Source organism: Chiloscyllium plagiosum, chromosome 11 (genome assembly GCF_004010195.1).
Source record: "Chiloscyllium plagiosum isolate BGI_BamShark_2017 chromosome 11, ASM401019v2, whole genome shotgun sequence".
In the NCBI taxonomy this organism is placed as follows: domain Eukaryota; kingdom Metazoa; phylum Chordata; class Chondrichthyes; order Orectolobiformes; family Hemiscylliidae; genus Chiloscyllium; species Chiloscyllium plagiosum.
The window spans coordinates 42,666,518-42,681,144 of record NC_057720.1 but is presented as its reverse complement, the minus strand read 5'-3'; the positions used below and the strand labels follow the sequence as shown (position 1 = coordinate 42,681,144).

The 14,627-nt window shown below is 39.0% G+C and overlaps 1 protein-coding gene across 4 annotated transcripts in view; it reads right to left on the bottom strand.

Moving 5' to 3' along the window:
- Window positions 1-14,627, bottom strand: part of eps15 (epidermal growth factor receptor pathway substrate 15) — a 169,926-nt gene that overhangs the window by 47,871 nt on the left and 107,428 nt on the right. For 3 of the 4 annotated variants that reach the window (XM_043699211.1, XM_043699212.1, XM_043699214.1), the window contains exons 14-17: window positions 5,377-5,538; window positions 4,050-4,247; window positions 1,070-1,276; window positions 7-96 (exon numbers count right to left, since the gene is read on the bottom strand). In XM_043699211.1, coding sequence (XP_043555146.1) covers window positions 7-96; window positions 1,070-1,276; window positions 4,050-4,247; window positions 5,377-5,538 — 657 coding nt within the window. The remainder of the gene's footprint in view (window positions 1-6; window positions 97-1,069; window positions 1,277-4,049; window positions 4,248-5,376; window positions 5,539-14,627) is intronic. The other variant, XM_043699213.1, reaches the window with a different exon arrangement.

Genomic DNA, 14,627 nt, shown 5'->3' with positions numbered 1-14,627 from the left:
ACCTACCTTTTCTGCAACACTTGGCTGCTGAATTTCAGCTTGTTCTGTCTTTGTTTCTGTAGCATTTGAGATGGACTCCTCAATGCTATTGGTGACCTAGATAAACAACATTTTGTTTTGACAAGATATTATTGTGATGTTTGCTGACAACTGTGCAGTGTTCAGTAACGTTTGTGACTTTTCAGTTACTTCAGCAACCATATCTACATGCAGCAAGAACTGGATAATGCTCAGACTCAGACTGAGTGGCAAGTAACATTTACACCACACAAATGCTAGACAATAACCAGCCCCAACAAGAGAATTAAATCATTTCCTCTAGACTTTCATAGCAATATTACCATTGAATCACCCACTATCAACATCCCCAGTGTTACCATTGGCCAGAAAGTTAACTGAAGAAATAATGTGCCTTTCAGAGAAGAGGCTGAGCATTCCCATAGTAACTCACCTCCTGGCTCCTCAAAGTCTGTCCACCAACTACAAGGCACAAGTCCGGAGTGTCATGGAATAATTGCCCAGATGAGTGCAGTTCTAACAACACTAAAATAGCTCAACACCATTAAGGACAAAGTAATTCATTTGACTAAATGTTCTTTGCACTACCTTAAATGTTGCTCCCTTCACAACCAATGCACAGTATATGTCATTTACAAGATGACTGCAGAAACTCTCCAAGGGTCCTTCAGTAGCTCCTACCAAATTCTGATCATTATCCCCTAGGAAGGTGGACAGGAGTAGGAGAACACTATCGCCTGCAAATTACCCTCCAAGCAACACACACCATTCTGACCTAGAACTATATTACCACTCCTTCCCTGCTGCTGAGTCAAAACCATTCCTAACCATTTTAGTGTACACCATTGTTTCAATGTGACAGTTCACCACTACATTAAACTGCAATTAGGAATGAGCAACAAATGTTGGGATGAGCTAGTAATGCTCAAAAACTAGGAAAGAACAAAAAGTTAAATTTTGAAGATGTATATAACATTGAGCAAATGCAAATATTGAATTTAAGATTTTAAAATCACAATATGTGAACTCAGTAGCATATGCAATGGCTTACCACTGCCTCGTTAATAACCGCTTCCTTCTCCAATGGGCTGTACTTTTCAATATTTTCCTTGTGGTCAGTGGGCTCACTTACACTGTTGCTGAAATCATACGGCTCAACACTACCATTGACAACAGCAGGTCGCACAGGACTACGCCAATTCATTTGATTGTTGAGGCTTTCCTCAGATTCTTGTAGTGCAGACAACTTAGATTTTGCCTTTGAATATAAAATTCAAGTAATCATGACAAGTGTCGGACAAGTATTTACCAGACAATCTGAAAGATTCAGCACACACCAATATAAAGCATCTTAAATGCAGCAGAACTAATGTGAATATGAATTATGTAACATTTTGTGTATGAAACAGGCATTTTGTTAGGAAATACCAATATTATTGAACTGTAATGGAAATTGTGTACAGCTAGAGTACATTTTTACAAGTTTTTTATTCTAGATTTTATTTCCAGATCTTTTACAATTCCAAACTGTTTTTGACTAATGATTTGGAGATGCCGGTATTGGACTGGGCTGTACAAAATTAAAAATCACACAACACCAGGTTATAGTCCAACAGGTTTAGTTGGAAGCACTAGCTTTCGGAGTGCTGCTCCTTCATCAGGTGGTTGCGACAACCACCCGATGAAGAAGCAGCACTCCGAAAGCTAGTGCTTCCAATTAAACCTGTTGGACTATAACCTAGTGTTGTGTGATTTTTAGTTTTTGACTAAGACTCACTTAGCAAATAAAAAGGTTACTGCATCCACGAAATAAAAATGCACATTACTCATTAGCAAGCAGTTTTGTGGGCGGCACGGTGGCACAATGGTTAGCACTGCTGCCTCACAGCGCCTGAGACCCAGGTTCAATTCCCGCCTCAGGCGACTGACTGTGTGGAGTTTGCACATTCTCCCCGTGTCTGCGTGGGTTTCCTCCGGGTGCTCCGGTTTCCTCCCACAGTCCAAAGATGTGCAGGTCAGGTGAATTGACCATGTTAAGTTGTCCATAGTGTTAGGTAATGGGTAAATGTAGGGGTATGGGTGGGTTGCGCTTCGGCGGGTCGGTGTGGACTTGTTGGGCCGAAGGGCCTGTTTCCACACTGTAATGTAATCTAAATCTAATCTAAAAAGCAGGTAATTATACACAAATCCAATGAATTGCAAATTCTTTCAATTTAGCTGTCCTGATTGTTGCACATTCTCAAGTCACCAGAAAATGAAACAAGTTTTTAATACAGGTAGTTTCAAAACTACAAAGCCAGACGTAGGAGTTTAAATTGCCCTGGATCAAAATTTGTAGCAAGAACATAAATGGTAATATAAACTCATGTCAGCTGCTCTTGTAGCACCATATACAACCACGTAGGATTCAGAAGAATGAGTTATCAGTTACTGAATATGAAATACAGGGCTAAAAATGTGTTGCTGGAAAAGCGCAGCATGTCAGGCAGCATCCAAGGAGCAAGAGAATCGACGTTTCGGGCATGAGCCCTTCTTCAGGAAGCGACGCTCATGGCCGAAACGTCGATTCTCCTGCTCCTTGAATGCTGCCTGAGTGGCTGCACTTTTCCAGCAACACATTTTCAGCTCTGATCTCCAGCATCTGCAGTCCTCACTTTCTCCATGAAATACAGGAGTTAAGTATAGTATTTAATTCGCCTCTTCAGTATAAATTGTGTCTGTTTTGGTAATTTAGTGTAATGAGCAGCGGCACAAAAATAAACTATGTAACTCACCCACAATGAATTGCCTCTATGAAGGGACACAACAGCACTCAAGGTGTCAATGTTGAGTTTATCCAAACAAAGAGATGACCACCCAGATTAGAACAGCATGCACCTATTCGGTACTATTTATCATAGGGGTATGGTCAACATCACAGATGACTTATGTCCACAACTTTTTCCAGCTAGTGACAGATTGGGTCTTGGGTCAGGTATGGCATGGTTACATACAAAGCCCTTAACGCCATCTAGAAAACTAATCAGACTGCAATCTGAGAAGTATTAAGTAATAATCAGTCAAATGTCTCGAAAATAGAAGGTGGACTGAACAATCCCAAAATCAACTGAATCAATCGGCCAGACTACACAAATCTTTTAAGAAAGTTAACAAATTCCATTCATGCTATTCAACCACACTGATTTAAAACTGACGTTCACAATACATTTGAACTTTAGTAGTCCTCAAAAAGATCATTTTCTGACTAGAAACACTTCAAAGCCATGTCCAGGTTACAAAGGGGAATATTTAAAACATTCTTTAGTCCAAATCCTACTATAAAGTGAGAGGCTTAACCTTTTCTTTTAATTGCTTGATCTGACAACAGCTTTAGAATAAGCTTAATTTTTTTTTAAATCAGCATTATGTAATTTATATAGTTATCATTCAAAATTGACATTCACTGTGCAACATTATCTAAATGACAACAAACCTTCCTGGTTTACTTAAACAAGCAAAGATTGTGGACAATAGCTATCATGCTAGAAATAACGTAGCAATCTTTACTCAAAATATAAACCCATTTCAATGAATGTACACCAAAAAATACCCTCATTATAGCCAAATACAGCAGTAAAGACAGAAAAGACCATCTATGATGCCAAAACTAAACAGGGCCTAAAGCCAATCACTGATATATCTAAAGATTAAAAATAAGGTGAAGCATTACCTAAATACTGGTCATGTTGAAAGAACTTGGAATTCAAAGCACTGCTCAGTTCGTTATCAAGTTCAAAAGTACTTCACAGCCAATGAATTACATTTTTAAACTATTGTCCTTGTTTTGTAGGAGATGTGACATTTATATTATGCATTTTTATAAATAAAGCAATAAAGAGTGAACTAAAATACGTTGTACAATATGAAATTCTCATTGGATACTACTTTTGATAGTATTTCTGATATTGCAGTAAATGATAAACATTTCAACCCTCCCTCTCAGATATAATAAAATAATCTGCTATGATGTTTACAAACAATGACCCATTTACCTGACTAATCTCATGGTGAGATGTCTGTAGAGATTGCTGCATGGGCTCCAATTGCATTTGGCTGGCCTCCATACGTTCTTGCAGTTCTGCTGTCTCCAAATGAAGTCGGTTCAGCTCCTCCTTTGCTTTGATGAGCTCTTCTTCACAAGATAATATATCTGTTTCCTGAGCTGAAATTTCAGTCTTTAGTGATGTGATCTGAAACCAAAGTGAACAATGTGAATGTACAACAGATACAAACACATTTGCTTTCTACTGAATTTTTAAAAAAGTACTGTTATGCTGTTTCTCTGTTGCCCTAAGAACGTGCTGCATTCTATTCTCCATAGGTTCAAACGTCACACTGTAATAGCATGCAGACCAACTTTTAACTTGGAATGACTGAATACGAGCTCTCCAGGACAGACATAGCAACCCTTGCAAGCAACAAGGAAAAGCAGGTTCTTCATTTGTTGCCAGCCAGCACTCTGATGAAAACTTGACTTCTGGTTAAAGAGCATAAATCTGTAAAAATTAAGATCTCTCCAAGATTCAACTTCGCAAGGTTGCAAGAAAATATTACTGCTGTGGGCCTTGCTGCCAGAAGTTGGTTTGGGATTCTAAAACTGAGGGAAACAATTTCAACATGTGGCTCAGCAAAATGGACAGAAGCAAACATGTAAGAAGCTGGGAGTAACTGCAGACTTGTTCCTGTAAAGAATGTAACATAATGCATAATGGGGTTACCACTTAAATAACTAAGGGATATCTGTTTAAGACCATTAGTTGGCTGCTAAGAAATGTTTAGATGATGTTGATATTAGTTTATTACTGTAAAAGTTTGATATCTTGTTGCAATATACCTATGATTGTAGATTTAAATTCATATGACCTTTCCACTTCTTGAGCTCTTTCCACCAATTAGATGATTAATCTGTACAGTATATCTTCTTATTCACTTAATAGCCTTAGCCAACAAAATCCTATCAATCTATCTCAGACTAGAAATTTTCAACTGATCTAACGTCCATTGTATTTTTGAAAAAACAGTAACCTTTATGAAGAAGATGTTTTCATTTGCTTTGCTATTACACAGTAAAGAACCTTTATTCCAGTCAGCAACTCCTTGGGACATGTGTAGCATTGAAATTTAAGCTACTCTGTCAGGAACGGAATTTTAATATGTCAAGTGTCTTCTGCAATTGCTTAGCAATAAGGAAATAAATGTGACATTTAAACAGGATATGACTTGGAAGTACTGGAACCTTAGTTGAATGAATTCTATCAGCCATACCAATCCATTAACCAATCATGCATATCATTATAATCACAAGCAACCAGGACTTACCAACTCTGTCTCATCAGTGCACTTCTGTCTGATGTCATTAAGCTGCTCCTCCAATTGATGTTTTTGTTGATCTAAGCCATTGAGCACTTCTTGGACTTGTTGCCTCTGGTCTTGTAACTTTTGGAGGTTTGTACTTTCTTTATCAACTTCATCTTGGAGGTCCTGGAGACAAAATATTCATTGTTACGAAAACACTTTTTATTACAAAAATGCATTCGTGTTTGATGTGGATTATTATTACAATCGTCACAACAGAATTTTAATTTCACTACCTAGAACATTTTGATGAAAGCCTAAAGAATGATTCAAATTTGGGCTGGGTGTCCTCCTCTTTTGATGTATCACCCAATAATACAACAAGATGCTCCCTCAGATACTAAAGCAGATCATGTACAAATGCAACAAAATCTGGACAAGATCCAGGCTTGGGCTGACAAGTGATAAGTAACATTTGGAACATACAAATGCCACACTATGACCATCATCAATAAGAGAAAAACTAATCACCATCCATTAACATTCCATGGTGTTATCATGACTGACTCCCCCACTGTCAACATCCTGGGGGTTACCATTACTCAGAAACTCAACTGGACTTGCCACATAAACACTTTGGCTGCAGGAGCAAGTCAGAGGCTAGGAATACTCTGGCAAGTAACTCACCTCCTGACTCCCTAAAGCCTGGCCATCATTTACAAGGCAGCAGTGAGAAGTGTGATGGAATACTCCCAGCTTGCCTGGATGGGTGCAGCTCCAACAACACTCGAGAAGCTTGGTACTACTGAGGACAAAGCAGCCCACTTGACTGACACCACAAACATCCAATCCCTCTACCACTGATGCTCAGTAGCATCAGTGTGTACTGTCTACAAGATGCACTGCAGAATTCACCAAAAATCATCATACAGCACTTTCCAAAACCCAAGAACACTGCCATCTAAGAAGGTCAACAGCAGCAGATATATGGGAACACCACCACTTTCAAGTTCCCCTCCAAGCCACTCACCATCTTGACTTGGAAATATCTCACTGTTCCTTCATTGTCGTGAGGTCAAAATCCTGGAATCCCCTCCATAATCGCATTGTGGGTCTACACACAGATAGACAGCAGTGGCTCAAAAAGGCAGCTCACCACCTTCTCAAGGGTAATTCGTCATGGGCAATAAATGCTGACCAAATAGCAATTAATCAACATCCCACTAATAAATTTAAAAAACATAACGTAATAAAGTGACCCCACAGTATTTCACAGGAGAACAGTAAACTAGGCATGTGAGGTGTGGTGTTTGTCTTTTCACTTGCTGCTTCAAAACGATGATTTGCTTGTGCTTTCAGTTTACTGTGTTGCATGTGCTGCACTCATCTCTATATTAAGATCAAAGGGTGATCACTTTACTGAATGACTATGCTCAGTCTACAAGAGTGATTCCCACTTATAGTTGCTTGCAATTTTTATTCTTTATCATGTTAATTGTTATTTATCCCAGCTTCAATCTTCCCTGAACTTTCAATATCATTCCAATGAAGCTTTTTTAGTCATTTTATTGCCTTCCAGACTTAACATTAAGTTCACCACTTTTAGATTCATAGATCACCTGCTTTTGAGTATAGCTTTTGCTTTTGGGAAATTAAAATCTTAACCATGGAAAATGGGATAAATGTAATTAAATGAAACTTGGAGCTTATTTTTTCATGAAAAGGTTAGGGCCAATGTCGACTTTAAAAGGCTAACAGGTACAAAGCTAAGATCATAACGCAGCATATGAGCTTATAGAATTAAAGAGCTGGGGAACATGTTTGCAATGCTTGCAATAAAGGGCAGAACACACAGTGTTTTTGTAGTTAGAGCTAAGTTTGTCTAAAAGCATTCAGTAAACAGAAAGATTGCAAAAACTTCAAATCAAAAAGAAATTTTAAATGGTAACTTGATGTCAGCACAGAGCAGCTATATCATGGAGATGGGTAGAGTGTAGGAAGGTTTTCTGGTTTCAATTAATCATGGTGTTTGTTGAGATGGTTAGCTACAGTTTGAATATGGTTTGCAACTCATTAAAAGAAAACAGCTCAAATAAATGACAGTTAAAAAGATGTGCATTATTAGCAGAGAAAATACTTCCATGTGTGGAACCCAGGTGAAATTTAATCTCAATCTGAATTTTGAAAATGAATAGATGATTTTCTAAATCAGAAGCTACTGGAAAAATCTACTGTAATCCTCCGCAGAGCCTTGTGTCAAAAGAAAGCATCATGCAGATTAGTTTGAAAATATTAAGAAAGTGCCCAAAACAAGAGATGAGGCATTAACAGGGAAGCAATGGCAGGTGGAAGGTGTCGAAGTGGAGCAGAAAAAAATTATCCAGAGGACTGGGCCACACTCCTGGGGTTCCTACAGAAATAAACAACTTTAAAATTGATGTATAAGAAAATTCTTGGAAACTGAAAAGTAAACCTGAATGCAAAACATGCGTAGTTGTAAAACAAAAAGTTAATTCAATAGTGTTTAATTAATATAAAATGAAGTTTGTTTTGCTTCAAAAGAAAATAAAAATCTTGTAATGTAATATTATAGATTAAAATGAGATGTTGGAATTTCTCTTTAAATGTAAATGATCCCTATCTGGATCAGAACCAATGTGTCATTTTCTCTAAATCAACAGGTACTGGCATTGATTTTGCTGTAATCATTCATATTTCTCAACCCATCTATTGTTAGTTTACTCAGTCCATTTCTACTCTCCTGTGCCTTGCACTATGCTTTTTTTGTCACTTAGCCACACCCACAGCTTGGCTGTTCCAGTACAAGTACAATACTTGTCCAAAGATGCACATGTTAGGTGAATTAGTCATACTAAATTACCCAGTGTTCAGGGATGTGTCGGTTAAGTGCATTAGCCATGGGAAATGCAGGGTTTCAGGGATAGGGTAGGGGGATGCATTTTGGAGGGTCGTGTTGATTTGTTGGGCTGAGCTGCCTGTTTCCACATTGTGGCGATTCTATGGATTCAATGAATACTTGATAGCCTATCTGGCAGTTTGTAAAATTGCCCAGGTATGTCCTGATCACAAAAAGTAGGACAAATGCAATCATGCTATTATGCTCATCATCTTCCTCTCAAATCACTAAAAAGTACTGCCAAGAGCAATGCTCAAAATACACAGAGGAGAGGAGCAAATCTGACCCTGAATTTCCCAGACAACCCAGGAAAATTCACAACAGAAAAGCCATGATGAATAGAATGGAAGCATTGGGAGAGAAGTTGCACTTCCATGTTTGCTGCAACATGAGAGTGGAACAATCTGTGACTGAAGAGCAACTAGTTGTTAGATAACAAGTGCCAACAGTAAGAGTGATGCAAGAAGAGTAGAATGGTGGGTGAATGTTCTGGCAGCTGGTGGAGATGAAGTTTGGAGTGTTGTGAGCAGGATCATGAGCATTGGCCTGGAGTCAAGAGCCAGTTGATACAGTAAAGATTTTGCTCAATTCTTAAATGGAGATTGAAATTTGAGATGCAGTAAGAAAAAAGGTTACTAATTGCTTGGTTAGAATATTCCAGCACTGTGAGGTATGTTCAAGATGAAGACTTTTCGTACTTAGAAGTATGTGCCAGTTAATTTCACCATAAAACTTTCGTTAGCAACTTATCTTGTGGTCTTGCACCATAAGATAGAGGAGCAGAATTAGGCCATTTGACCCAGTGAGTCTGCTCCGCCATTCCATGATGGCTGATAGGTTTTTCAACCCCTTTCTCCTGCCATCTCCTGATAACCCTCGATTCTCTTACTGATCAGGAACCGGTCTTAGTAGGCTGGCCTTCACAGCCTTCTGTAGCAATTACTTCCAGCGTATTGGCCCTTTGGCTGAAAAAATATCTCCTCATCTCAATTCCAAAGGATCACCCCTTCAACTGTGAGGCTGTGCTCTCAGGTCTTAGAGTGTCCTACTTGTGTAAACATTTTCCCCACATCCACCCTAACCAAGCCTCTCAGTATTCTCTAAGTTACAATCAGATTGTCCATTATCCTTCTAAACTCCATTGAGCAGAGACCCTGAGTCCTCAACTGCTCTTCATATGATAAGCCATTCATCTCTAATATCATTCATGTAAACCTCCTCCAGAACCCCTCCAAGGCCAGCATATCCTTTCTCAGGAATGGGGTCCAAAAGTGCTCACAATATTCCAAATGCAATCTGACCAGAGCCGTATACAGCCCCAGCAGTACATCCCCACTCATACATTCTATCCATTTTGAAATGAACGCTAACACTGCATTTAGCCTTCCTACCTGCCAAGTAACCTGCATGTTAACCTGAAGAGAATCTTAGACTAGGATTTTCAAGTGCCTTGATGCTTCAGATTTCCAAAGCCTTTTCCCATTTAGAAGATAGTCAAAGCTTCCCCAAGTGCATTATCTCACACTTTCTCACTTGGTATTCCATCTGCCACTTTTCTGCCCACTCTGCTAGCCTGTCCAAATTCTCCTGCATCTTTTGTTCCTCCTCTACCTACCTTGATAATGTATCAAGAAATCATTTTCCTTGAACATTGTGGCTTTAAGTTAAATGGGGTTGGTAATTGAGAATATTGTTGAATTTTTATAAATTCTGCTTTTGTGCAAATCCAAATACACACAGTGAACACAATTACTGAAAGTAATGTTATAAAGTGACTTCATTACCCAATAAATGGAGTGAACGAGAACATAAAAGTAGCCCCGAAAGCTAAAAAGCAGTCCCCAACAATCAAAACATAACATTCAAGAGAAACTCTTGGGTGAAAACAAGTGTACCCTGGTCACCATGGCTATCAAGTGGCATGCACACAGCAACAACCCATTCACTGATCCTAAGTTTAGGTTCCATCAGGTCTAACAGCTGCTGACAACATCACAGATCTGGTACAAATCTGGACAAAACAGCTGAATTTCCAGAGATGAGGAGAAAGCAACCCCTGCATCAAGGAGACCAAGCAGAACTGGAGGTGTCAATGGGAATTGGGAAGAGTGTCCACTGTTTAGAGTCACACCTAGCACAAAGGAAGATGGTTGTGGTTATTGTTGGCCAACCATCCCAGTTCCAGGCATCAATGCAACAGTTCCTCAGCATAGTGCTGTCGGCCCAACCGTTTCAATGGCTTTGCTCCTGCATAAAGTCAAAAGTGGGATTTTCACTGATGAATGCACAATGTTCAGCACAAACAAACAGATATTTGGTAGTACAGACTTTGAATACTGTACAGAAGAGGGAGATCTTGTAGACTGATTTCTCTTCGAGAAAGAAACTCAGGAAATGAAATCATACCACACAATATATCCACAGGAGAAAAAAAACGTGCTGAATAGTAAAAGATTACTGAATGGGAAGTGGACTCTAGGGCTGACGCAGTGCATAAAAAAAAGTAACAGAAGTTCGCAAGTAGTTCAAAAATATGTACAAGCATTTAACATTCTATTTGTCTGCAGAAATGAAGTGTTACAAAGAGTTTCTAATGCAACATACATGCCATGTAAGTACCAAGCAAAGTCGATCTCCATTTTGTATGAATTTAACCATCTTCCTTTGATATTTAATGCCATTATCATGTGAATTCTCCGCCTGCTTTGACATTGCGCCGCGCCCCACCCGGCCCCAACAACCATCATACCAGCTCAAAGTTAGCTCTAGTTCTCTCAGATGCTCCTAACCAGTTGTGCAATTTCAGAATTTTGCTTTCATTTCACATTTTCAGAACCAATGCTAAATCACTTACTTTCCACAATCGGGGTGTTTCAGCTACTTGTTCCTAAAGAAACTGAAATTGTATTTAGTTTGGTCAATTATGTTATTGCAGTTTGGTCTTCCTTATTTCATCAGTATTGCAGTAAGACATCTGATTCTCTGCTCCATTTTCCCAAAGGCAGTCAGCATTCTTCTACATTGCACACATTTTGTTTTAACAGAAGAGGTAACAGCCAACCGTGGAAGACAAGGAGGTTACAAAAAAAACCTTAAAGGACAAAATTTACAAAAATGCAAAAACAAAAGCAAAGATCTTGACCAGAAAAGCAAAGATCAAAATGGATCAAAAATGTAGTAAGAAATATATTTTTAAAAAAAGGGAGAATGGCAAGAAACCTACAAGGAAAATTTTAAAAAAAGGAATGTTTCAGCAATTGTATCAGTAAAGAGGGAATGGCTGAAGACCAACATAAGGTCAAAAAAAATTATGAAATGCATCTTAATAATTGTATCAGCAATTACAGTGGAGAAATGGGCTAGTATGTCAGACATCCTAAGGGCACTAACTTTGAATCAGGAAGTAAGATTCACCCAAATAAAATAATATAAAAATTGATTTGAGTGACAAATCCAAAAGCATTAAAATGTCTTCCATCCTTGTTTATAAAAAGGAAATCAGTGAAAACATTGCAGGTGTGGTGACCATAATTTTTCAACATGTTCTCAGTTTTAACTTTGTCGCTGTAACTTTAATTCATGGCGATACCACACCTTTGTTGGCGGCATGGTGGCACAGTGGTTAGCACTGCTGCCTCACAGCACCAGAGACCCAGGTTCAATTCCCGCCTCAGGCGACTGACTGTGTGGAGTTTGCACGTTCTCCCCGTGTCTGCGTGGGTTTCCTCCGGGTGCTCCGGTTTCCTCCCACAGTCCAAAGATGTGCAGGTCAGGGGAATTGGCCATGCTAAATTGCCCGTAGTGTTAGGTAAGGGGTAAATGTAGGGGTATGGGTGGGTTGCGGGTCGATGTGGACTTGTTGGGCCGAAGGGCCTGTTTCCACACTGTAAGTAATCTAATCTAATGTAATCTAATCTAATTTAACCCTGCAGTTCAGGTAAAATTGAATTCCATTTATTTTATCACGACATGATAATGGTGAAAAATTCTGTTCTCAAAGAAATGAGAGGAATTTGATCAACTCAAAGACTTCAGCTCCAAATCTTACAAATCAGCAATTCTTAATGAGATAGAATGAGATCACCTGAATTTTAGATTTAAAATACAAAGGCTTTTAGCTGCTATTATTTTAAAATAACTATAATTAAACAAACGTCTAAAGCAAATAAAAAACTGCAAACGTTTTCGTAATCCATTCCAGAGACTCAAAATTATGTGAAAACATTCCGCTAACATTGCATGAAACTCGTTATTTAATGTTGATCCATTTTAATGTAAATTATTTGCAGTGTTACAACACTTCACACAACTTAGCGAGCAGGACAGAGATACTAATTCAGTTATCAAAATATTTACATTATTGCTATGGTTTAGTGCACTCAATGAAAAGTCCTTCAGTACAACCATCACTACAGAAGGATATTTTAAAATGTTTAGTCATCTACTTTACGTACATTTACAAAGAAAATCAAATTTCTCTCTCAAACAGATATTCCGATTTGAATTGAATTTATTAAAGGGCGGCACGGTGGCTCAGTGGTTAGCACTGCTGCCTCACAGCACCAGGGACCCAGGTTCAATTCCAGCCTTGGGTGCCTGTTTGTGTGGAGTTTGCACATTCTCCCTGTGTCTCCATGGATTTCCTCCAGGTGCTCTGGTTTCCTCCCACAGTCCAAAGATTTGCAGGTTCAGTGAATTGGCCTATAGTGTTAGGTTTTTAGTCAGAGGGAAATGGGTCTGGGTGGGTTTCTCTTCAGAGGGGCGGTGTGGACTTGTTGAGCCGAAGGGCCTATTTCCACATTGCATGGAATCTAATCTAATCTAAAAGTAGGGCAATGCATGGACAATCAAATATATAACAGCTAATAAAGGTATGATGAATGTATATAAATTTTGACAGGGATTTTGTTTCTTAGACAATTCCTTGTGGAGCTGTAGGTTGCACACAGTTTGACGTGCAACCTACAGCTCAGGTTTTGTTTCCAAATTTTCAGGAAGTAACAAACACTGAATTTGGAATACTTGTTTTGCTACCTTCACCAAAGTAGGCATAGTAAAAATGCAGATATGACAGACTTCTGATAAGAGGCTTACCAATCTACACAAAGCTAAAGAAACAATCCCAACAATTTTGAAACTGGTACAACATATGCCTATATGTATAAATAGATTTCATTGAGTGGGCTGCAACACTCCATTTCAAAATTTCTCAAAACTGTCCATGTCAAAGTGAAGTCCACAGTAGAAAAAACAATTTTGAAGCTTCAATATTAACTTATAGTGTCAGTTACATAGCTGCTGACAATTGATATAATACTATTTGCTAACTGTAGACACTTATCTGCAGATATTTCTTCTACCCATTCATCACTTACGTAAATGATCTGGCTCAATCCCTAAATTTATGACACACAGTTGCACTTTCATTGTTTAAGACAATACTCTTGCTTTGCCTAACAATAATTTTTCTCCCACCCAAATTAACATTTCACACCATATTAGGAATGTTGTCTCCAAGCAAAACATTACAGGAACTACAACTCTCATTATGTACTTGCATCACCAACCCTTCACTTAGTTGACAGGTCTGATCAGTTCATGCAATTAAGGAAACAAGAAAAAAAATCTGTCAAAAGCCAAAAAAAGTGCAACAATGGTGGTAATTCAACTGTATACAGGGGTCACGATTTGGAGATGCCGGTGTATAAAGTTAAAAATCATACAACACCAGGTTATAGTCCAACAGGTTTATTTGGATGCACACTAGCTTTCGGAGCGTCGCTACCACCTGATGAAGGAGGGACGCTCCGAAAGCTAGTGCGCTTCCAATTAAACCTGTTGCACTATAACCTGGTGTAGTGTGATTTTTAACTTTGTATACAGGGGAACCTCGATTATCCGAACACCAATTATTCGAAAATCGGATTATCCGAAAGAGATCTCGAGGTCCCGACAGAAACATTATATCAAAGATGTGTGTCCAACATTAATCGCATCTTTTGTTTACAATGACTAAAAGTGCTGCTGAGAACAGTCCTGGACTGATGGCAGCGCAGGCACCATCTTTAAATGACTGATCTCCGACCCCCTCTCTGTCTCTCCCCACACTTTCCCTAAAGTTCTACACAGGCATGTACTCTGAACCCCCCCCCCCCCCCGCAGATATTCTCTCTAACATTGTCCTGTACAGGGCAAAGTGGAACCTGTCAAAATGTTGCAGTAAAACGTTGTGTGTGCGCGAACGTGCGTGCACACTATTTGGAGACTCACCCTCTAAAAGGTAGTAGCAGAAAAAGCAGCAGTCTTGCTGTCGATGTCCAATCCGGCTGCCCCGGTGAGAATGGATTGGGTGGGGTTG